Raw genomic sequence first — 23,388 nt, 5'->3', positions numbered from 1 at the left:
ACATTTCAACTTAGTTTTTACATCTTCTCCCCACATGTATTTCATGTACATTTTTAACTTTGGTCTTTATTTTGAATTAAGTCTCATTAGATGACTTTTCTTTACATTCCTAAATAATGTTATTGATAAGAAGCATCTCACTCTTGAATGTGAATTAAGTGATTTGTTGAAGTGCATGTGGGAGTTCTTGTTTTGTGTTCTAATCAAACCTTCAGGTCTTTGGGTTAGGGACCGGTGAACATCCAGGGAACAGACATTGAGGTAGTGGACTCTTATAATGACCTGGGTGTTCACCTGAACAGCAAACTGAGGCCATAACACAGATATTCTTCAGTAAGGGCCAGAGCACACTACCCGCTGATGCCACTGAGGTCCATTGGAGTGCAGGGGGTGCTCCTACAGACCTTGACTAAATGGTGGCATCAGCCATCTTTGATGGTGTGGTTTGTTAGGTCAGCAGCATAGCTACTGCTGAAAGACAGAGACTAGATAAGCTTATTGACACTACATCTGCCCTAGGATTTCTCCTTGATCTAGTGCAGGAGGTGGGATACAGGACTGGCTAAATTAGCATCACTTTTACACAATGTCTTCCACCCCATGCATGAAGCTGGGGAACTCCTACAGCGGCAGAATGCTGCATCCATTGGTGCACGGAGAGTAATCCCAGGTCCCTATTTACACATTTCTCCTTTCATGCCATCACTCCTCATTATAAACTTCGTCTATCTGCACAGATTTTTTTTATTCGATTGAATGTTTTAAGAATTTCTTGCATATGTTACAGGATTTTGTTCTTCTTTGCTCCTGATGTGAATGATTGCTGCTGTGACACCAACATTTCCCCACCGAGTGTAAGGAATTTTTACTTCTTGCAGAAATAGGTAGATTTTTGTCTTTATTTTTGTCTGTGTTGAGCATTTGCATCTATAGATTGTAGCTGTATTCCTTTTAACTGTATCAGGGTAAACAAATACAAAACTGAAGTTACAAAAATAGAACTATACAAATCATACGGTTTCCATAGGACCACATTTAACACACATCAATACAATCATTAAAAAATGTTATTAGTGCACATTGCTTCCTGTGATTTGTAACTTCCGTAGCTTGTTGAACAACTCCAGGTACTGAGTCATGGTGTCGACAGAGTCTGCTGGTGCAAAAAGACCCTCAGGCTTGGCAGCAAATACAGTGGGAAGCTCAGGAACATTGTTGCCAAGAAAAGACAGCATGAACTCCTTCATGAGGTTCCAGCAGTCCCCTGGAACCACACAGGGACAGTACTCCACCTGAGGAAAACACATCAAGGGTTAATCCTGTCAAAAAAGAGAACAATGGGCCTCTGGTCTAACTGATAATACCAAACTGTCACCTCCACTGATATCCCTCGAACACTGGAACTCATTGTGACCGTGCCAACTTTAATCAAGAAGTCACAGTAGCGATATCTCGAACCGCGACACTCCACCTTGTGTCCCTTGGCATTCTGGAAATGGGTCTTCAGCTTCACCATGAGGACGTCAAAGTTTGTGTCCGCTACCAAACAGGGTCCTCCTTCAAACAGAGCCAAGCAGCTCAGGGGAAATTCAGAGTTGTGCATTACATAAAGGAGCTTGGAGGGCTGACCTGTAACAAACCCAGACTTAAAGTGAGAAATTGCATGAAGAACAGCAAAATGTAACAATGCAATTTTTGCATAATGACTTTGCATGATTTTTTTATTTTTGGACACAGATTAGAGCAGCATGCTTATTAAGTTTAAAATTACACAAGTAAGTAGTAGAATCATACCATGTCCTGTTTATATAAATGTTGCTTATGAGGGATGCGAGAGCAGACACCTTTTTTTCTGGAGGACACTTGAGCTAAATTAGATCATGATTTACTGCTCTGCTAATGGACTCATTGGTGGAAACCTGGAAAAAAAAGACTAGTAGTAACTTAGAAAGATAAATGCCAAATCAAACGTTTATAGACCCCGGGTTGCGGATGTTTATAAAACATAAAAATAAAAACTATTTTTCAAGGAGCTTAATGTAAATGGCCTGTGTTTGTATAGCACCTTCACAGGGTTCTACATCCCCCCAAAGCACTTCACAACACAGTCACTCACACACACACATTCACACGCTGGTGGGAATGAGCTATGATGTCACTACAGATGCCCTGAGGCGCACTGACAAAGGCGAGGCTGCTGAGCACTGGTGCCATCGGCCCCTCTGACAACCACCAGCAGGCAAGGCAGGTTAAGTGTCTTGCCCAAGGACACAACAGCAGAATTCTTTGGTCTGAGCCGGGATCGAACCTGCAACCTTCTGGACAACCCGCTCTACCTCCTGAGCTACTGCTGTCCCATTTAAACAAATTTAAGCGGATTCTTGCAGTGGATGGGGCTTTTTAAATGTTCCTGACTTCTGGGGAAAGATACAGTGGAAACGTGGCTCATTTAACCTTGCATAACATAGTAATGAAGATTTACAGAAAACCTTTCTAAAACACACCAACTGTATTTTAATCTGGCTATTTTTACCCAATGGATGACTGTTTTTGTTAACCTTACAGAGAAATAAGATCAGTAAAAATGAAAATTACATAGCTTGACAATATATTTGTCACAAGGCACACATATCCTGGACAATTGAGTTTAAGTCAAATATTTGACATAATTATTAGAACATTTTCAAAAAGCAGAATTTAATCAAAGAAATATGACAAATTCCCCTGCAGCAAGTTGTATTAATAGCAATGCAGAAGACTATCCATCTAAAGCACCTAAACAACAGGAATGATAATATTTATATGGTTAATAGCTGAAAATTACCGCCAGCGTTTACTGTTGATTGATATGTTTCACAGTCTACACAGAAGTTGCCCTGCTTCACAGCTCCAAGCTGCTCCAGCTTCTTATGCAGAATGTCCACTGTCTGTTGGACACTCTTCCCCTCCGCCACGGGCACCTGGCAAACACTGCACAGCACAAGAACAACACAACACCGTGAAGCAACCTGTTCAAAATTGATCATGTGCAATAACATTTGAATGTCCTATTTCTGTTTACTCAATATGCTAAAATTCTGCTTACTGAACCCAACTAATATATATATTACTGTTCATTTTACATTTATATTATTTCTGTATTATTTTTTGTATAGTTTTCCATTTTGCACTAAAGAGAGTGGCACTCTAATTTCGCTGTACACCGTACAACGACAATAAACACTATTCTATTCAGTGTAAAACGGTTTGGAAGCAAATAAAGGCTACATTCACCGAGTTAGCTACACATGCCAAACGAAATCATATGCACAGCGTGATAAAATATATTACAAAAATATTATTACAGTTAGCATTTAACTACAACATAAGTAAATCTGCTTACCAAGTAACACCCATTGATTTCTCGCCTGCAAAAAACACTCGTGAAGCAATTACTTCCGGATTAACATTTACACTTCCGGTGCACGTAAACGACCTTGTTTCAGAAAATTAAAAAACAAACTCAAGAAACTTTATAATCATATTGCATAAATGTATGTTACATACAAACATATAAAATCAACATCATATAAAATGGTATGTTATATATATGTTTTTCAGTGCACAGACGTTACGTATATCGTCACTTCCGCCGTACGGTAATCTGCACGTGTAGAATACAGACTGTTTACAGAATTCTTTCTCCGCGTTGTTTGTGTCTCTAATGGTAAAACAAAACACGGACAGCGTCGTCGCAGCTTGAGTCACTCTTGAAAGATGCCGAAAGTGAAAAGAGCTAAAGGTGGCGGTGGAGGAGAGAAGAGTGGCGGAGGAGGAGCGGTGCCACTGGCCGACCAGATCCTCCAGGCGGACACGATCCGAGCCCGAGGCCGGGTGAAGAATCGAGACGCCCGGGTCGAAAGTGAGGACACCTACGTGGATGAACGTCTGTCAAGGAAAATCTTACAACAGGCCCGGATTCAACAAGAGGAGTTGCAGACCGAGTATGGCCTGGCACCTGAGCAGAGGAAAGCACCAGTCACTGTTCTCGGTATGATGGAGGGTTTCGGACCTTAAATTGGCAGTATTTTTTTTAATTAAGTCTGGTTTATCAAGCGTAGAAACCACGAAAGTGTTTTTGTAATTAGTTATACGGTGTTACTTATGCAACATCCCTTTATTTCTCTGCAAAAATAAAACTAATGACGAATGTTTTTTATGTGGACAAAATGTCAGACGATCACAGAGAAAAATAGTTCCCAGCGTGATCTTCTCAGAACTATTTAGGTGAAATAAGTCTTTGCTGAATGCATGAATAATATTTTCTAATGTTGTCTGACCTGTTTATTTTAGGCCCTGAGTCCCAGGATGCTGACTCAGATGAAGATTGGCCAGTTCTGGGAGAAGCAGGTGCTGGGGATGGTGATGTGGAGGGTGATACTGAAGTCATCGTTGATTCTGATGATGAGAAGGCCATTGAGATGTTCATGAATAAAAACCCTCCAATGAGGCAAGATTTCTCACAACTTTGTTTGAATTCTAGCTGTTGGAATTTGCTAAAGTCCACTTTGAGGTTAAGTTTATGTTCGTATACTCAGCTGTTTTCCTCTTTGTGACCATCACAGGCGGACCTTAGCTGATATTATCATGGAGAAGATCACAGAGAAGCAAACCGAGGTGGGAACAGTGATGTCTGAGGTATCAGGGGTTCCAATGCCCCAGCTGGACCCTAGGGTGACCGAGGTCTACCGGGGTGTCGGTAAGGTAAGTTATACAGTTGTTTGTGTTATGTTGAAATGTGTTCTCCTGTTAAAAATGATCTCACCTACTTTGTTCTTTTCCCAGGGTATCTGCAGGTTTAAGGGTGCCAAATTTAAGACTTTTTAAGACCTTTTTAAGGCCACTTTGACCAAATCTAAGCTATAATTTCCGGCTATTGCCTGGAACCGGTGCCAACCACGTCGCGAACGTGGGATTATCCATCCAGTAGCCATTAAACTTGCCCTTCCCCATGGCTCAAGCTCCCACTAGCTTAACCAGCTAATGTGCTAATCTAAAAATAGCCACCTTTCACAACCAACTGAATGTGTACGGTTCTGCTTACGCCAACATCATACACACAAAAAAGCTGAACACTAACTAGAAATTCACGAAAATGTTATAGTAATAAAATAATCTTGTTTATTGGGTCTTTGGTCATTTAAGACCTTTGGAAACTGTATTTAAGGATTATTTGTAATTTTTAAGGATTTTTAAGGCCTTAAATTTGGAAAAGCCAATTTAAGACTTTTTAAGGACCCGCGGATACCCTGTTTTCCCCTTTACTTTAGTTTTTAAGCAACTGTATTTTAAAGGTCCTGTATCATGTCATTTTACACCTTCCAGAGCAACAGTAGATGCAAGATACTGTTGATTGTATTGTATTGTAGTGTACTGTTGGCACTTCAGAGATGTAATTTGTTTATTGAAATTATTTTTGTGAGACATTCCTTCAACCCAGAAATAAGATGCTTGGATTCAATTAAACCCAGCCCGACCCCCCCTCCCCCCCCTGTATGAAATTCACAGTAATATACAGCTGCAGACTTGGAGACTGCAAATCCATGGCAACATCTCTTCTCAAGTCAAGCTGCAAACACACACAGAAAAAAGATTGCCGAGATGGTAGATGCTGAGATTCTCGGCCTGAATTATCTGAATTATGGTCCCAGTCTGTCCCTGACACTCACCCACCACACTTTATAACCATTTGGCATTTGGTTAGCATTTTGGTTGTACTCACCACTCTGGCTCTTCATTTCTTGGTTTTAACACTGGATCGACGCCAGTTTCAAGTAGTCATCTGTCTGAAAACCCACTCTGGTAGTGGTTTAACAAGCAGTCTATGAAATCACAGCCACATTCTGGCTCGGTTTTTGAGAGCTTCTGAAGATAAAATCCTACCAGAAGAAACTTCTTCTGAAAGACTGGATGGGGTCCTGTATCTCTTGTAGACTGAAATAAAATTTTGGGTTCCAGGCATTATCAAAAGTGCAGACTAGATTTTTAAAAAATCACTTATTTACTTCTGTGGGGATTAAACTTATCTCGCTACAAAGAGAGACTGTGCATTAGTGTTTACAGTCCAGGGGAGGAGGGATCCAGACTGAGTACTGCCTGGATGGGGAGGAGTGGGACATGATGACACAGCAACAACTCCATCCAGGCTTCTGCAGCAGATGGACACACCGGCTAGGATTTGCAGCTGAGACAGTAAAATGCGTGCACGAAGCCAAAAATCACTTTGGGGTGGTTTTTTAATGAGGAAATAACTATTTAACAAGTTCCAAAAAAGTAGATTTAGCATGATATATGATCTTTAAGAAATATGTTAAAGATCTGAATTGGTTTCTGGGAAGTTTTTGTTATTGTAGCAAGAAAATATAAAAATATGCCAAACTTATTTAAAAAAAAAATACAGAAATCAAGGAATCAGAGTTCAGTTTCCTCATGTCAGTTGTGTTTTCCTTTTTGTCCTCCTTTTAGATTGTTTGTTTTTAATGAATGTGGGCTTCATTTTATCATTCCCATCTCCAAACTTCGGAATATTGTTCAAACGATGATTTTCAGATTTAGCAAGTGTTTTTCAAGTCAACTGTAATTTCATCATTTCTCTTCCTATCTTTTAGGTTTTGTCAAAGTATCGCAGTGGAAAACTGCCAAAGGCTTTCAAAATCATCCCGGCTCTTTCAAACTGGGAACAGGTTCTTTATCTGACTGAGCCTGAAACCTGGACTGCGGCAGCCATGTACCAGGCAACAAGGTGATCTCCCTGTTTGTGTTCCATTTACTGAGTTGATCCCAAATACTCAAATTTGAACAAGGCTTTGATGATGTCATATAAAACATTTAATGTAAATGTTCTTATGTCTGGATTTGGGAGTTAAAGACGCATTCCTGAACTTTGCGGATATATGCTCTCTGTCCAGGGGCGCAGATAGGATTTTCAAACTGGGGGGGGACAAAGTTCCAATGTACCCTCCCCCAAACACACGCACGCACACACACACACGCACACACACATACACAAACTATTGCAAGCGCCTCAACTAGAGCTCAGTCAGTTTGTGTAATTTCCTCCAATGGTTTACGTAAAAACTAACACTTTTATATATGTGTTTGAAGCCGTTACGCAGTGGAACGCTGGCAACAAAGCTCTGCCTGATCAACACTATGAATGATAAATGACCCGCACTTGTATAGCGCCTCTCAGAGTAAGGACTCCAAAGTGCTTTACACTACAGTGTATCATTCATCCATTCACACACACATTCACACACTGATGGTGATGAGCTACGATGTAGCCACAGCTGCCCTGGGGCGCACTGACAGACGTGCCCCACTATTTAAATCAGTCATTATTCTCCCAAACAATTACTAACCAAAACCTCATGCTTTATGCAAAACATTAACTGATTTTCAGCATACCAATCTTTACAGAAAACATAAAAGCCCTAAAAAACTGCACATAAAATACATTTAAAAAACTAAATTCACTTATCACTTAGAGCAGTGGTTCCCATCAGCCTGACCAACAGATGTTCCTTCGTATTTTTACGTTATTTATAAATTTTCATTATATTTGGAAAGTTTTAATTTATATATAAATCACTTTTAAAATTTAATATTTCACTTTTTTTATGATTATGTGGCACACTTGACTTCCATAAATAACGCATCGGCATCTGCCTCTTTTTATGGCTTTTTTTTTTTTACATTGTCGCTACGTCTGTCACGTTTGCGGTGTTTTTACCATCATTTCTACATCCATCACGTCCCAGAGGTTAAACCAACATCAAACCCAACGTTTGGAGCTTGTAAACTCCACACACTTCTCGTGCAGCACCAGCTGTCTGATGCTGCAGCAGCGTCAATCTTCCCAGCTGGATGAGTGAATTTCTTCATCAGAGTCAATATTCTGCTTCATAATCAGAGTCAGTCATTACCAGACAAAGTGATCAGTCAACAAAGACCAGACCTGCCGGCAATTACACGTTTTATCTAATATTTGCGCTCTTCATGCTGCACGCATCTCCTCCTCTCCCCGACTGCGAGCCTCTAGGCGGGAGACGTTTTTCAAGCTCTAAAAACTCCCAAACTTTGCTCAGCCTGAAGGTTCCACATCTCCACTATCTTCTGGTGTAAAGTAGTAACTTCATGAGGGATCATATTTGTAGATGAGACTTGTTAAAGTCAGCAATGATGCTTTGGCGCTTATAACCAACATGCATAAACAGACAGATCGGTCCTGCCTACTTACATTGTTGGTCTTTTTTAAATAATAATAATAATAATAATGCATTGAACTTATATAGCGCTTTTCAAGACCCCCAAAGACGCTTTCACACACTCTCACATTCACACACTGCTAGTGATGGTAAGCTACTTGTAGCCACAGCCGCCCTGGGGAGGTCTGACAGAGGCGAGGCTGCCATTTGGCGCCGTCGGCCCCTCTGACCACAAATACGCCTTTTTCGCTTCATCCTGCATCCTAGCAGCAACCACTTTGGCGTCTCTGGAGTTGGTGTTTGTTTATGTCATGCTGCATTCGGTGCAATTGGAAAAAGGAGCTTCAAGCACTTAACCTCCGATTTTGTTTTCTTTCTGGCCTTAGTTGGGGGGGGGACGGATCGGGATCGATCTGAATCTGGGGGGGACGGATCCCCCCCGTCCCCCACCCTATCTGCGCGCCTGTCTCTGTCGCCCACTCAAGGCTTGCTGCGTAACGTCACTGTCATGAAATCAAATCTCTTGTCTGCATAAGAGGCATGTTTACTGGCTGTTTTCCAACTCGCGTGCCCAAACAAACACATTAAGCAGCATTGAATAACGTTTTTATCAGGACTGTAGAACAACTTCATGCCAGACAAAACACAATAATCCCGGTGGAATAATTTATTACTTACCTATCCATTAGCAGCACGGCTAGGTCAGAGTCCGTAGTACATGCCATTCTTTCAAGAAGATCTCTCCAGCAAGGAAAAGTCAGCCCGATGTTAACTCTGCTCTTTGCTCTTGCTCTATCGCGTTCTCTTTTTCTTTTCCTAGATTCCTCTGATAAGGTATTTCTAGCTTTCTTTGGTGGATTTGCCATTGCTCAAGTCTCTAAACCGTGGGTCTACCACAGACATTTGTAGATGTCCTTTGGACTGGTGCTGCCTACTGGAGCTGTCGTAGTGGCCGGCCGCCATTCGTCTCCATTGCATTCATTTCTACTGAAGATGTTTACCCATTTAAAAAAACACATTTTATCAAGCTTTTTCACATAATAAGACAAGAGGTATGACATCATAATTAAAATATAAATATAACCAAACAAAATAAATAGGTAGGCTAGAAAAGTATACGAATCCCACATGATCAGTTTTCAATTGTATGCCATGTGTAACCGTAGGCTGCACAAAAACGGGCATAGTTGCTCACTCTGTTGTAGTTGATTTCGAAGAGTGAGGAGACCCATCCAATATGGCGGCGGCACTGTTAACGCTCTCCAGCGCCCAATGGGGCATCTACGTATTCAGGTCTATGGACGTGATACTGCCATAAAACAACACACAGTCAGTACTTCTGGGGGTGGAAAGCCGGTCAAAACCTGTACAGTGCAGTAAACAGACGTGGGACCCCATAGCACTATCACAGCTCCAAAATGAACATATCATAGAATGCCACCAAAAGCTTTCAAAAATATTATTTTAAAGTGTAAATGTTGCAGATTGTGTCTTTAAGCTAAGGATTTCCTACACATTACTGCTGAGTTTAGATCATTTGGGTTATTAACATGGCAGTAATTTAATTCAATTAAATTTCAATTCAAGTTTATTTATATAGCGCCAAATCACGACAAGAGTCATCTCGAGGCACTTCACATAATAAACATTCCAATACAGGCCAGTTCAGTAAGCCAATCAGTAAAAAGTTTCCTATATAAGGAACTCAGCAAATCGCATCAAGCAATCCTCATACTAAGCAAGCATTTAGCCAGAGTGGAGAGGAAAACTCCCTTTTAACAGGAAGAAACCTCCAGAGGATCCTGGCTCAGTAAATTTTGGCATTTTTTTTGTATTTCTTACACAGAATCTTCTCCTCCAATCTGAAAGAGCGAATGGCTCAGAGGTTTTATAACTTGGTGCTGCTGCCTCGAGTGCGGGACGACATTGCAGAATACAAACGACTAAACTTCCATCTTTACAGCGCCATGAAGAAGGCTTTGTTCAAACCAGGAGCGTGGTTTAAAGGTAGGACTCATACTATTAATCTAATGCATCTGCAGCACATTTAAATTTTTTGCTGAATTTGATGTGTTCCCTTTTAACTGAACATATTTGAGCTAAATCATGACAGTGAAATCAGCGATTCTTTCAGACTGAGTTTGAGAAAAGTACTTTTATTTGAGTACTCGCTGATATGAAGTACCAATACAAGTAGTTATAAATGTCAATATACTCCATAAAATGTACTTATAAACTGTTTATTTTCATGAGGCAAATACAGATGAGGCACTGGTATTGTGTCCTGTAGTGTCGGAGTTTATGAGTGGGAGTACATGCACGTGGTATCGGCCTGATAATCCGATGCCAGTATCAACACCAGTGCATTCCTGAATAAATTATTCCTCACCACATTTTTGATGAAGTAGAGGACACACCCTGAATGGTCTTTAAAGGGAAATTGTTCAACTTTTTCATATTTTTAAATAATTTTCTTGAGCCAGCATGTGCTAAAATGACCGTTTACGGGGTTAATGAGAAGTCACCCAGACGCCACCGCTCCTGTGGCCAGAATATTGCACTTGCAACTTCAAAGTGGTGGGCCGCCACCTGTTGGACTTAAAAATAATAGAGTTGACATGCCTGGTGCTAGGCTGGACCGATTCCTGATCAAAGAAGAGATATTAAATGACAGTTAGTATGGTTTTAGAACAAATCATTCAACATCCATGGCATTAATGGAATTAACAGAAGAAATATCGGAAGCCATTGACAAAAAACTCATCTCATAAGTATCTTTATTGATTTAACAAAAGCATTCGATACAGTGGATCATAAAATTCTTATTAAAAAACTTAGTAAATATGGCATCACAGGGATGGCCCTAAAATGGATAAGTTATCGACGGTGGCACAGGAGTTAAGTGCTCGCCCCGTAATCGGAAGGTTGCAGGTTCGAGCCCCACTCAGTCTGTCGCTGTCGTTGTGTCCTTGGGCAAGACACTTAACCCACGTTGCCTGCTGATGGAGGTCGGAGGGACTGGTGGCGCCAGTGCTCGGCAGCCTCGCCTCTGTCAGTGCGCCCCAGGGCAGCTGTGGTTACACCGTAGCTCATCCCCACCAGCGTGTGAATGTGTGTGTGAATGAGTGAATGACTGATTGTGTTGTAAAGCGCCTTGGGGGGTTCCAGGACTCTAGAAGGCGCTATATCAAATACAGGCCATTTACCATTTACCGATAGGCAGCAATATGTTCAAATAAACAACACAAAATCACATATAAATAACATTACTTGTGGTGTACCACAAGGGTCGGTATTGGGCCCTAAACTATTTATCATTTATATAAATGACATTGTTGAGGTATCCAATATATTAAAATGCACCTTATTTGCAGATGATATAACTTTTTATTATTCAGGAGATAATGTTGAGCAGATGATAGAAGTGATACAAACGGAGATGAAAAAAATTAAACTATGGTTTGATGGGAACAAGCTATCATTAAAGAGTGATAAATCATGTTTTATGATATTTAGTAATACATACATTCAAATGATGACATTTTATTAAATATAGATGAGATTAATATTAAAAGAGTTAAAGAAGTCAAGTATCTGGGAGTCATCATTGATGAAAAAATGTCTTGGAAACTACATATAAACAATGTCAAAACTAAAATATCTAAAACCATTGCACTGTTACATAGAGCAAAATGGTTACTTGATAATAATTCCCTATATTTGTTATATAACTCACTGATCATACCGTACCTGAACTACTGCATTGAAATCTGGGGAACAACATAAAAAATTTACACAAATTCCATTTACATCTTACAGAAAAAAGCAATAAGAATAATCACAAGGAGCAACTACAGAGATCCGTCCAATCCATTATTTATAAAAATTAAAAACACTAAAATTCTATGATCTGGTGGACTACAATATTTTAAAATTTTATGTATAATGCAAACAAAGGGTACATACCTGCAGGATTAATCAAAAGATTTACAAAAAGACATAGCAAATGATTTAAAAGGACACGACTTATTTAATATACCTAGACATCGGATACTCATAAAGGAACATTGTGTGTCCATATATGGAGTTAAAATGTGGAATAAATTAAATACTGAAATCAAGAATGCAAAAACAATATTGACTTTCAAAAAAGAGATAAAAAATGAAATGATTAACTTATATAGATCTGTTACATAAACGCGTGAGGGGAGGGGGGTTGGGGGGGTGAAAGAAAGAAAAAAGGGTAAAAAGGGAACAAGTGTATGTATGCATATGTGTATATGTAAGTATATATGTATATAACTTTATGCTTCTTTCTGTGTAACTTGTTTTCTCTTTTTTTTTCAATTAATGGGTTGAGGTTGTGTCGGCCAACCAGTCCAGAAACTATATTGTTCAAATTTTTTAAGAATCATATGATTGTCGTTGTCGTCTTCCTCCGCTTATCCGGGTCCGGTTCACGGGGGCAGCATCCCAACTAGGGAGCTCCAGACCATCCTCTCCCCGGCCTCCTCCACCAGCTCCTCCGGCAGGAACCCAAGGCGTTCCCGGACCAGATTGGAGATGTAACCTCTCCAACGTGTCCTGGGTCGACCCGAGGGCCTCCTGCCGGCAGGACATGCCTGAAACACCTCCCCAGGGAGGCGTCCAGGAGGCATCCTGACCAGATGCCCAAACCACCTCAACTGACTCCTTTCGATCCGGAGGAGCAGCGGTTCTACTCCGAGTCCCTCCCGAATGTCCGAGCTCCTCACCCTATCTCTAAGGCTGAGCCCGGCCACCCTACGGAGGAAACTCATTTCGGCCGCTTGTATTCGCGATCTTGTTCTTTCGGTCATTACCAAAGCTCAAGACCATAGGTGAGGATTGGGACGTAGATCGACCGGTAAATCGAGAACCTTATTTTAGTTAAAAGGGGCAGATAACATAAGTTTTTCTTCTTTCCGTCCACTTTTTCATTTTGGCTTTTAGCAATTTAGTTTTGTATTTTTATTTTAATTTCAATAAATGAAAATAAAGTTGAAAAAAAAAGTCACGTGGTTTGTGAGATCATCTTTACAGCAGGAGAAAAATCCAAACCGCCCCCTCAAATTCTCAGTGAAAACATCGAGATACAAAAGCTTTTGAAAAGATTCTTTCAAATCCATCAGTGCTTTTATTTATATTTTCCAACTTTGGCACACAGCTGCCAGGCCTGTAAACAGAAAGCACCATGTTTGGTTTTACGAATACTGGACCAGGATCCAGTTTCATGTGACCTTTGGAAGAAACAAGCGTGTGAAGAAGATGAATGAGAGGATTTTGTGTCTTATGTTTCAAAGCAGAAATATCAGGCTGCAGGGGACCTGACACAGTTGTGACTTTTGTACATGATTTATTATTTTTATACTGAGGATGCTAATGGAGGATTAGCTGCTGTCTGTTGAAGGAGTGACACCATTTTTCTGGCTGGATAAAAGTGTTAATTAATAGGTCAAATTAAGCTTTATATGTGGAATCAGATGTTTAAAAACATTCTTTTGATTTCATTTGTTTGAAAACACAAATCCCTGCAGTTTGAAGGGAACATTCTCCTGTTCTCTACCCTTTTATTCTACCCTTTCTCAGTGGCCTAGTGGTAGAGTGTCCGCCCTGAGACTGGGAGATCAGGGGTTCGATTCCTGGTCGGGTCATACCAAAGACTTTGAAAAAATGGGACCCAATGCCTCCCTGCTTGACACTCAGCATTAAGGGGTTGGATTGGGGGGTTAAACCACCAAATAGTTCCAGAGTGCAGCTGTGTCTGCAGCTCCCCCAGGGGATGGGTCAAATGCGGAGAACAAATTTCGCACACACACCTGTGTGTGTGACATCTAATGGGACTTTAACTTTTAACTTTAACAATCCATGACCTGAATTCAAAATAACTTCAGTTTGAGCCTTAAACACTAGGTGGCAGTGTTGCTCTAAGATCCATCATACTGGGAACTAGTGATGGGTGTTTTTCCATCCACAGTTCAGACTAATAAATGGTGGTAGATGATAAACTAACTCCAGTTCTCACCCACTACAGCTTCCATCCTACTGACTGAAACATTTGACACAGATCTTAAAGGATAACTAGACATGCGTGTATGTTAAACACCTTTAATGAAGCTTGAGCCATAATTAATGTATTGTTTCAAACTCAAGCTCCAGCAGAAGGTTTGTTGTTTATTAAAATACCTGTAAGAGTTTTATCTGAAATCCTCTGACCTGTAGATCACTTTGACATTGAAATCAAAATGGTAAAGATCTCTTTAAGCTTCAGTAAATCAATCTTGGTCATATCAAAGCAAATTTAATGAAACTTTCACAATGTGATTTCTGTGTGTTCATCTAAACTAATGAAGCTGTAAACATCAGACTATAGAGATAAACCGATATGGTTTTTCTATTGCCGATACTGATGCTCATATGTAGAGGTCACGGTCAGTTATGGCTGATATGTGCTCCTGTTTTTTGGGTTGATTTTCATGGCCGATGTCTAGACGTTTTCTAACATATCTGCATCCTAAATTGTCACTAATAACATCTGTTGATGCTCAACATTTCTGAACCTGAATCAGTTTCTGCTGGTGGTGGTCATGGGGACAGGTCCCCAGGGCAGCTGTGGCTCCAATTAGCTCATCATCACCAGCGTGTGAATGGGGGGATGACTGACTGTGTTGTGAAGCGCCGTGGGGGGTTGTCGAACCCTAATAAGGAGCTATACAAATATAGATCATTAACTGTTTTTGAACTCTGATTTTAACCATTTGTTGAATCTTAATCTTGTACACTGATCAGTATTAGGATGAAACATTAAACCAGAGTCACACATCAATAAACTGACCAAGTATTACATATAACTGAGCATTTATCAAGCACTTGTTAGTCAGGAACGTAAAATTAGGGATGCATGATATGTCTGCGTCAGTATCGGTATGGCCGATGTTAGTCATCTGTTAACATATCACATTGGTCCAACGAATAAAACTGGGCCAATATCAACAACCGATTATTTTTCCAACATGATTCCATTTGTGCATCTGTTTCAGAGGGAGGAGGGGTGATTATCTGTAATTGTTTATTCATGTGACAGTGATGGTAATCATCTCAGAAGCGTAAATGTGTGTGGTGTGTATATAATATTGTAAACACACACACACACACACACACACACACACACACACACATATATATATATATATATATATATATATATATAATATCTAGTTTGCACTTTATAGAAAAAAACATTCAAAAATTCAGCTTGCATAATTTCACAATCAGTATCAGTATTTGCCATATTAGGGATATTAATATCGGTATCGGCCCTAAAATGTCATATTGGTGCATCCCTTGTAAGTATACATTTGAATAAAATTTGGCAGCATCGCCGGGCTGCCCACAGATGTGCCCGTTTTTAAATTGGCTCTATAAAAGTGGTATATATCAGCCCAATATAGCGGCCTGTCCCTACATCAGAGTTTGACATGGAGCACTAAGCAGTCTAATGGAATGTAGAAATAAGAGTAAATTCTAAAAAAAACACATTTAAATGAACAGGTAGGATAATTAACACATAATTTTAATGATGTATAAAATATATATAAGCTAAAAGTGAGCTTATTCTCCTTCCTTGTCTCCACTGATGTTTTTCCCTGAGGCTCTGTTTTGCGTTGTAACCTGTAGCAGGTGTGGCAGCCTCCCATCACTCCTCCTCCTTTAAAGTGTTTCAGGATCATGTTTTAAAAACACAGATATTGTTTCATCTCTGACGTATCCATTGCATTACGCTCTACAAACAGCTCTGATTACGGCCTCCACTGTTGTTGATGAGTGTCACGTATAATTGGCGACACTTTAGCTGCTACCTGATCTGCGCTACTTATGGTTGTGCAACTGCAAATTTAAAACAAACCGAGTTCCGTTGGTTGACATTTTTCAGGGATTTTCCCATTTCCTGTGACTCACAAAGACTCATTTACATTGTTTGGTTTGTAAACAAGTCATGTACCATTGTGATAATATGATATATGCTGCTCTAAACATCACTGAAGCGTGCGTTTAATACCTGATTCCTTATAACATAGGTATCCTGATTCCTTTATGTGAGTCTGGGACATGCACCTTGAGGGAAGCCATCATCATCGGGAGCATTCTCACAAAATGCTCCATTCCTGTGCTGCACTCCAGGTTGGACCTCCTCACACAAAAACACACATGTGTTAAATCAAGTCTGCTGTTACATAACTTGTGTGATCTGTCCTTTCTTTCAGCGCTGCAATGCTTAAGTTGGCAGAGATGGAGTACAACGGTGCCAACAGCATTTTCCTGCGTCTGCTGCTTGACAAAAAGTACGCCCTGCCTTTCCGTGTTCTAGATGCCTTGGTGGCCCACTTCCTGTCTTTCCGCAACGAAAAACGTGTTCTTCCTGTGCTGTGGCATCAGAGTCTGCTCACCCTGGCCCAGCGCTACAAGGCTGACCTGGCCTCAGAGCAGAAGGCAGCGCTGATGGAGCTGCTCAAGATACAAACACACCCGCAGATTTCTGCAGAAATTCGCAGGGAGCTACAAAACTCTGAGTCGAGAGACACTGAAATCGGGCTCCCTATAATGGTTGAAATGGACTGATTCAGTCTGATGTGGTGCACCATTCTCCACATTCATGTTCCCTCTTTACAAAACAGACTTTGCTGTTGTTCATATACAAGGAGGAATTTAAACTTGTTTATGGACCTCAGAGATGTTTTCTGTGTTCTGCCTTGACTTGTTTTCACAAGTGAGACTCTCACCAGTGGTGATGTAGCTGCAGTTTCACAACGGTAACACAAGTCTCTGAGCCTGGGAACACAAACTCCTTTCGGATTAAAGTCGTAATTCTGAAACCTGTCAGAATAAAAACCAAATTATACCTCATAAATTGGTTGTTGATTTTAATTTATAGTTAACATTCGCTAACCAGAAACATGGAGTATGTGAAAAGGCCTCTCTGAGAAAGGTAACTCAGTATTTAATTTATTAGGAGCACTATAGCAAAGATTAAATGCGGAATTGAGAGGCACATTTCTAGGTATGAACATGGAGCAAAAATGATTTTCTAGATGTTTTTTCTGGAGCAAAGGGTACGTGCTAAAATTTGCAGAGTTAGAAATGAAAGTTGCACAAACAAAATGTGTCATTACAGAGCTGGTTGTAAAAATTCCAGTTAAAGATGGCAGATGGGCGTCAGTGGGAACAAATTATTACTGAAGTTATGATTCAGCCTTTTTGATTATAATTCGATTATTATATCTAATTTTCTTTGAAAATGTGAAAAAGTTATTGGAGAAAATGTTATATGATAAAAATGAACATAAATACAACTTAAATCAACATATTTGCCAAATTATAAATTTTCAAAACTACAGATGGGAACGTGTTGTGCATTTAAAGAAGAAAAAGTATAAAGTTAATCCTTAAAACACGTTTTTACAGAAACAAACTTTTCTATTATGTTTTGTTGACTTGTTTTAAAGTGCAAAACTAAATGACTGATTACTCTGAACATAACTGCTTTTTGCCTCCTTCCACTTGATGCTGAAATCTTAGTGTAGTCTTTAGCCTTTTATGTAAATTAAGAGGGTTGAAAGGGGGGAAAATAACATTAAGTCATTAAAATTACGTTATTTAACCAACTTAAACTTACACCACCGCTCCTGAAAGTGCTATTTTTACGTTTGGCCAGTTGCTTAGGTAACGGGTCAATTAGCAAAGCTAGCTAAAGCTAACTGCGCTAGCAAACGTGAAAGTGGAGATACGCTGTTTTTGTGTGTTTTTAACCTTGTGGGGTTCGGTTTAAACGAAGATGAACATCTCTATATTCGACTCGGATAAAACACCAGAATGTGGTATGGAGTTGGGTGTGGTCGTTCGGACGGGGAGCGACCCCACCGTAACCGGTGACCTCCGGGTGGTGTCTAATCTGCGGGCCTCGGAGGAGAGCAGTTGGGTGACTCCATCCTCTCCTGGCAGAGTACCGACAGACATCCGGAAGTTGCTGACGGAGTGGATGTTCAAGGTATGAACTTTTTTAGTTTAGCTTCCATGAAACCATTTTAATAAATCTACTTAAAATGAAAGACCTGTGTGTATGCGTGTGTGTGTGTGTGTGTGTGTGTCAGGTGTGTGAGGAGCAGCTATGTGAGAAGGAGGTGTTTCCATTGGCCGTGCATTACCTGGATTGTTACCTGAGTCGGTGCTCTATAGAAAGGTCCCACCTGCAGTGTTTAGCGGCTGTCTGCATGTTTTTGGCCTCCAAGATGAGAGAACTTGTCCCCCTGACCGCCAGCAAGCTGTCAATCTACACAGACTGCTCAGTTTCAGCCCCATCCATCCTGGTAAATCCTCAGATGACCTTTGTGTTACCAATAATGTCAATAATCAATCAATAATGCTACCTCTTCAGAAAGAAAAACACCAGTTGACCTCATGGACAAAAAAGACTTTTGGACTAGAAAATGACAACTGGTATTTGGCACTATGTCCTTCACTGAGGCAACACCTGTTCCCATATCAGGCTTAGGGATTATAGCTAACGGGAAAGATGAGAATTCTGTGACTATGTGTTTAGAAGCTAGCTTGTAGGGATGCTCGATATAGCCTTCTTTTTTACCGATATGCCGATATTATCTGACTCTTAATTTTGGATGCCGATATAAACCAGTATCGACATGCTTTGGCCTCTTCTCATAAAAAAGAAAAACTAAAACATTTTAGGTTAATAATAATCATGCTTAAATTTTAAACATTGTCTGTGCAAAATGACAACTACTTCAATTTAAGTTAGTGAAAGGAAAAGTGCCACATTTGTCTCCAACAGCAGCTGAATCTCATTCTCCCTGCATGACACCAAGATGTGTATTAGTCAGTAATGTATTTTTTAATTTAAATGTATATTGCAGTTATGGTGATAAAATATATATAAGGATCTTCAGATAAATAAAGCTAGCCTTGGATGAAGATTCTTGTGCTTGTTTTAGTCGTTGTTAGCTAGCTAGCTAGCTACACATAGCTACGTGCTGTGAGGACAGCACACACTCACTACACATGACAAGTCTCTACTTCACATGCTGTGCCAAATAAACAAAATGATCTCTATTTTAAGAGGAGAAGTAGCTGGCAAGTTTGATGTATAATATGTAGTGATGCACCGATATGAAATTTTTGGGCCGATACAGATATCCGATGTTAATATATCATTGTTATGGCCGATAACCGATATTAGCCGATACCAACATACTGACAATAATGCTTTTAAAATCAGCAGATTTTATACAGAATAAAAATTATTAAAACTAAATTTACATTATTAAGTACACATACCACACACAGTTACGCTTGTGAGATGATTACAGTTACCATCACATGACTAAACAAATACACGTCACCCCCCCCCCCCCCCCCCCCCCCGGCACCCTCTGAAACAGATAAACAAATGGAAACAAGATGGAAAAAATATTGGTTGTTAATATCAGCCCAGGTTTTTTTTATTGGACCGATAACGATATGTTCAAAAATTGCTAACATTGGCCGATACAGATACTGATGTCGATATATCATGCATCCCTAATAATATGTGTATGGTATGTAAAGGTTGCTTCATTGAAAGATTGAAAACCAATAGCGATTTTTTTCCCCCGATATTAAATTTTAATGCCAACATCAATGGTAGACCGATAATATCGAACATCCCTACTAGCTTGTTTTGTAGCTTTAAGATTTAAAAAGTTAAATGTAGAATAAAGTATAGAATATGTACTTTTAGAAATAACTCAGGTTTATGGCTGCTATAAATCAAGCAAGGAAAGGCACTGCATGTTAGGTTACAATGCACTGCTCAGTGCATTGCATTCTGGGAACTTGGGGCCGTAATAACTTGATACTGTTTGAAATGTAGCACTAGCTAAGGTTGAAGATCCCTGTGCTAGTGAGTGTTCTGTTTGATAACTTCATTTTAAAAGAATTTGGCTGCTCTAACTGCACCTTTCTATTCTACACACTGACTCTATGACAAATGTAGATACGCAGGTATGCATGACGAAAGAGCTTAGAGTCGTTTCCAGGAGTCATGGCATGTTCTTCCTGTGTAGCAGTGAGGGTCTTAATAAGCTACATCTGAGTCCATGTTGCTGCAGTGGGATTGTGATGGTGGATTGCTTTAGAGGAATGTGTGTGTTGCAGCGGTGGGAGGTGAAGGTGGTGTCCAGGTTAGGCTGGTGTCTGGCCTCCGTGGTACCTTCTGACTTCCTGGAGCCAATTCTTCATGCTCTCCCTTTTGTTCAAGCTCCCTTCCTCCAAATAATCCGCCACCATGTTCACTCCTATATTGCTCTGGCTGCCATGGGTAAGTTACCTAACTGAGTTATCGACACATGACATGGTTTTCTCAGATGCCACAGAATTGTTAATAGATTTCTGTTCATTTGGACTGGAAACGAATCGATTACGCAATAAAAACCGCTGATTTTGTTTTTTTGGGTAACCGAATCATTATTACCGGTACTTAGTTTTGTAAATGAGCATAATTGTGGCTGATTTTCCGAGCAGTGAACAATTGGCACTCGGGGGGGGGGGGTAAGTTCAGCCACGATGTGTCAGCACTTCGTTTTGGAGACAGAGAGCTGAGTTTGTGTAATCCTGCTTTGTTCTGCTGTGAAAGAGCAGCGTCCAGCCATTCAGCTGGATGACTTCCCACGAATCTCTGTGATGCTGCCAGAGGCAACAGGTCACAGGGATACTGTGGGTTTGTGCCGGCTTAGTAAGACTATAACATTACAGCCCTTGAAAATTCAGACAATTCCCGGATCTTGACGTTTTAACTCATTCAGAAAGGTGTTGAGCAATTGGGTTGGTTCCTCGATTTCTGCTGCCTGAAGCAGTAAAGGTATTAGATTACCAGGTTTTTGAGAAGGGGCTTCCTATGAGCAATTGTCCTTCAAGGGTGTGTCTACAATGCTGCCATGTAGGTTTGATTATTTCAGTGTTTTATGTGAAAAGAAGTCATCCAAATTAGGAAATATCAAAGAGCCTCCCTTCCTTCCCCTCAGACCACCGGTTTTTGGCCTTCCTGCCTTCCACCCTTGCATGTGCCTGTGTGAGCGTTGCCATGCAGAGGCTGAAGATAACAGACAGAGATGTTTCCTCAGACTCGATCGTCAAGTTTACAGCCAACCTTCTGTCTGCTGATCTGGTAGGGATAATGTTTAACTGACCTGTGCAGATATCACGTTGACTTTGCCCTGTCAACACTAACTTGTGTGTTTTTAAGCACTGTATTGGCCAGCACCAAAAGACTAGTAATGAGGTGTGTGTTTGTAGCACAATTGCTCTTGAAGCAGGGGAGATTTGAATGAAACTTTCACAAAGTCTTCACCAAACAATCATCAATGAAAAATTCAGTTTTGGAATCAGTCCCATGCAGTATATTCATGAAAGCTTTAGGAAGCACAAAAATGGCTACAATTCGGTTTAACTGACAGATGTTAAAGACCAAGTTCACTTGTTTTTTTCAACACATCTGCTGTGGTCTCTGGTATAAATGAATACCTTGTGACTCCAGCTCAGTGAGGAAAAGCTCTGGCGCTTTGGTTTAATGAACTAAAAGTTGATCAGAGGAGAGGTGAGCAGAACACATCAGGATTTGGAATCTTATTTCCAGTATTCTGACATCTCTTCTCTGATTGGCTAACAGCAGCACGACTCTTCCACTGCCTGTTTGTTTTGCAATGTTGATGTTTTATTTCCACAAATAACAAGCCTGGAGGAGTTTTACCATGTAGTGGAGTTGCTAATGCTAACGGTTAGCTTCTACTAGCCGATTATGCGCTCTTCTCTCTCCTGGATGCTAAACCAACAAGGTGGATGAGGCCATGAATGCTTATTTACAGAGTGACATAGATCTGATAGGCAGGGACATGCTTGAATTAGAAAAGCCAATCTTCTATTGGCGGCTAATAGATGAAATAGGGGTAAATTCGCATTAGTCATCATCACACACTGGTGAAATTACATCTGAGCATTTGACCCATCCCCATGGGGAGCGGGGAGCGGTGAGCTGCAGCGGTGGCTGCGCTCTGAAACTGTTTGGTGGTTTAACCCCCCTATCGAACCCCTTAAAGCTGAGGGTTGTAATTTTAAAGTCTTTGGAATGACTCGACTGGGATTTGAACCCCGATCTCCCAGTCCCGGTGCGGACACTCTACCACTAGGCCACAAGACTATCTTCACATTTAGCCTATACGTTAAACTCATAGCCATAGGCCAATCATAACTCGGAAATAATAAGTGAAAAACGGTTTCTCAGTGAACTTGTCCTTTAAATAATTCTTTTAATGACCATAAAAGCAGCTTCATCTACACTGATTTACGCCTTTCTTTTCCTCTTTTCTTATCTGGCCTTGAACAGAGCTCCGTCCTCTGTTGCCGTGAACTGCTGGGAAGCGTCTTGGAGCTCAGCCTGCTCTCCCTTCTCTAGGACAAGTGTTGGCAGGTCAGACGTATGCAGGTCAGGGATCGCCAACGCCCCCACCTACATCCAGGATGTTGCACTGACCCCGGTTACGCCACATCAGGATGTCAGAACCAAAACACTCCTACCTGCCATGAAGAATTCCAGTGAATAATGATGTTTGCAGCCAGCCTAAGATATGAGACATTTATGTGCCTGTGAGGGTTCATAAACTAAATCTGTGTTCAGGGTTTGTTGCTTGTTCGTATTTAGTTGCTGGAGCAGCTTTGAAAGTCAAAACTCTGCTTGTTTAACTTGAACTGCTATGCCCCACTCTTTTGCTGTGAAGCCAGTAGAAAGCACTAGACTTTACTGTGATTCTACCTTTAGCTCCAACAGCTGTTTCTGCATGTTTTCCCTTTTAGGCATTGTTACATTAATCCTGTTAACTTTATGTGGGTTACAAACAACTTCAGTCAGCATTTGAGTTCTTTGATGTTTCCTTTTATTGTTTTTTTTTTCATTCCAGAACAGTAGATCAAACTGTTCACTTTGGCAAACTCAACTTTTAGACCTTCTTTGAGACAAAAACAAAACAAAAACAAAAAAAAATACAGATTTATCGTTCAAATCTACATTCATGTATTTGCT

General features: G+C 40.4%; 3 protein-coding genes across 3 annotated transcripts; 2 read left to right on the top strand and 1 right to left on the bottom strand.

Annotated features, from left to right (window-relative positions):
- Positions 1 to 881: 881 nt before the first annotated feature.
- med20 (mediator complex subunit 20) lies at positions 882 to 3,488 on the bottom strand. The gene is made up of 4 exons (XM_015959864.3): positions 3,383 to 3,488; positions 2,825 to 2,970; positions 1,376 to 1,629; positions 882 to 1,292 (listed from the first exon to the last, which is right to left on the bottom strand). Exons 1-4 carry the CDS (start codon positions 3,394 to 3,396, stop codon positions 1,071 to 1,073), a joined length of 636 nt encoding a protein of 211 aa, XP_015815350.1. The 5' UTR covers positions 3,397 to 3,488; the 3' UTR covers positions 882 to 1,070.
- A 151-nt stretch (positions 3,489 to 3,639) lies between these two features.
- bysl (bystin-like) lies at positions 3,640 to 17,172 on the top strand. The gene is made up of 7 exons (XM_015959868.3): positions 3,640 to 4,030; positions 4,333 to 4,489; positions 4,605 to 4,743; positions 6,648 to 6,781; positions 10,093 to 10,253; positions 16,343 to 16,445; positions 16,529 to 17,172. The coding sequence occupies exons 1-7, from the start codon at positions 3,757 to 3,759 to the stop codon at positions 16,881 to 16,883; spliced, it is 1,323 nt and encodes a 440-aa protein (XP_015815354.3). The 5' UTR covers positions 3,640 to 3,756; the 3' UTR covers positions 16,884 to 17,172.
- An 805-nt stretch (positions 17,173 to 17,977) lies between these two features.
- On the top strand, positions 17,978 to 22,889 carry ccnd3 (cyclin D3). The gene is made up of 5 exons (XM_015959869.3): positions 17,978 to 18,309; positions 18,413 to 18,628; positions 20,472 to 20,634; positions 21,338 to 21,480; positions 22,696 to 22,889. Exons 1-5 carry the CDS (start codon positions 18,097 to 18,099, stop codon positions 22,762 to 22,764), a joined length of 804 nt encoding a protein of 267 aa, XP_015815355.1. The 5' UTR covers positions 17,978 to 18,096; the 3' UTR covers positions 22,765 to 22,889.
- The last annotated feature ends 499 nt before the right edge of the window (positions 22,890 to 23,388 follow it).

Source organism: Nothobranchius furzeri, chromosome 3 (genome assembly GCF_043380555.1).
Source record: "Nothobranchius furzeri strain GRZ-AD chromosome 3, NfurGRZ-RIMD1, whole genome shotgun sequence".
NCBI classification, from domain to species: domain Eukaryota; kingdom Metazoa; phylum Chordata; class Actinopteri; order Cyprinodontiformes; family Nothobranchiidae; genus Nothobranchius; species Nothobranchius furzeri.
The sequence above is the reverse complement of the archived record's forward strand: the minus strand, read 5'-3'. Positions and strand labels throughout refer to the sequence as shown.

What these genes read in the sequence shown, in the direction of transcription:
- med20 (XM_015959864.3), bottom strand. An exon ending in ATCAACAGTAAACGCTGGCG is followed by an intron (nt 1,630 to 2,824) that starts GTAATTTTCAGC and finishes GGTTTGTTACAG; the next exon opens with GTCAGCCCTCCAAGCTCCTT. An exon ending in TTCGAGGGATATCAGTGGAG is followed by an intron (nt 1,293 to 1,375) that starts GTGACAGTTTGG and finishes TGTTTTCCTCAG; the next exon opens with GTGGAGTACTGTCCCTGTGT.
- bysl (XM_015959868.3), top strand. Translation starts at nt 3,757, where the DNA reads ATGCCGAAAGTGAAAAGAGCTAAAGGTGGCGGTGGAGGAGAGAAGAGT. An exon ending in GCCATGTACCAGGCAACAAG is followed by an intron (nt 6,782 to 10,092) that starts GTGATCTCCCTG and finishes TTTCTTACACAG; the next exon opens with AATCTTCTCCTCCAATCTGA. An exon ending in ATTCCTGTGCTGCACTCCAG is followed by an intron (nt 16,446 to 16,528) that starts GTTGGACCTCCT and finishes CCTTTCTTTCAG; the next exon opens with CGCTGCAATGCTTAAGTTGG.
- ccnd3 (XM_015959869.3), top strand. Translation starts at nt 18,097, where the DNA reads ATGAACATCTCTATATTCGACTCGGATAAAACACCAGAATGTGGTATG. An exon ending in TGACGGAGTGGATGTTCAAG is followed by an intron (nt 18,310 to 18,412) that starts GTATGAACTTTT and finishes TGTGTGTGTCAG; the next exon opens with GTGTGTGAGGAGCAGCTATG. An exon ending in TATTGCTCTGGCTGCCATGG is followed by an intron (nt 20,635 to 21,337) that starts GTAAGTTACCTA and finishes CCTTCCCCTCAG; the next exon opens with ACCACCGGTTTTTGGCCTTC.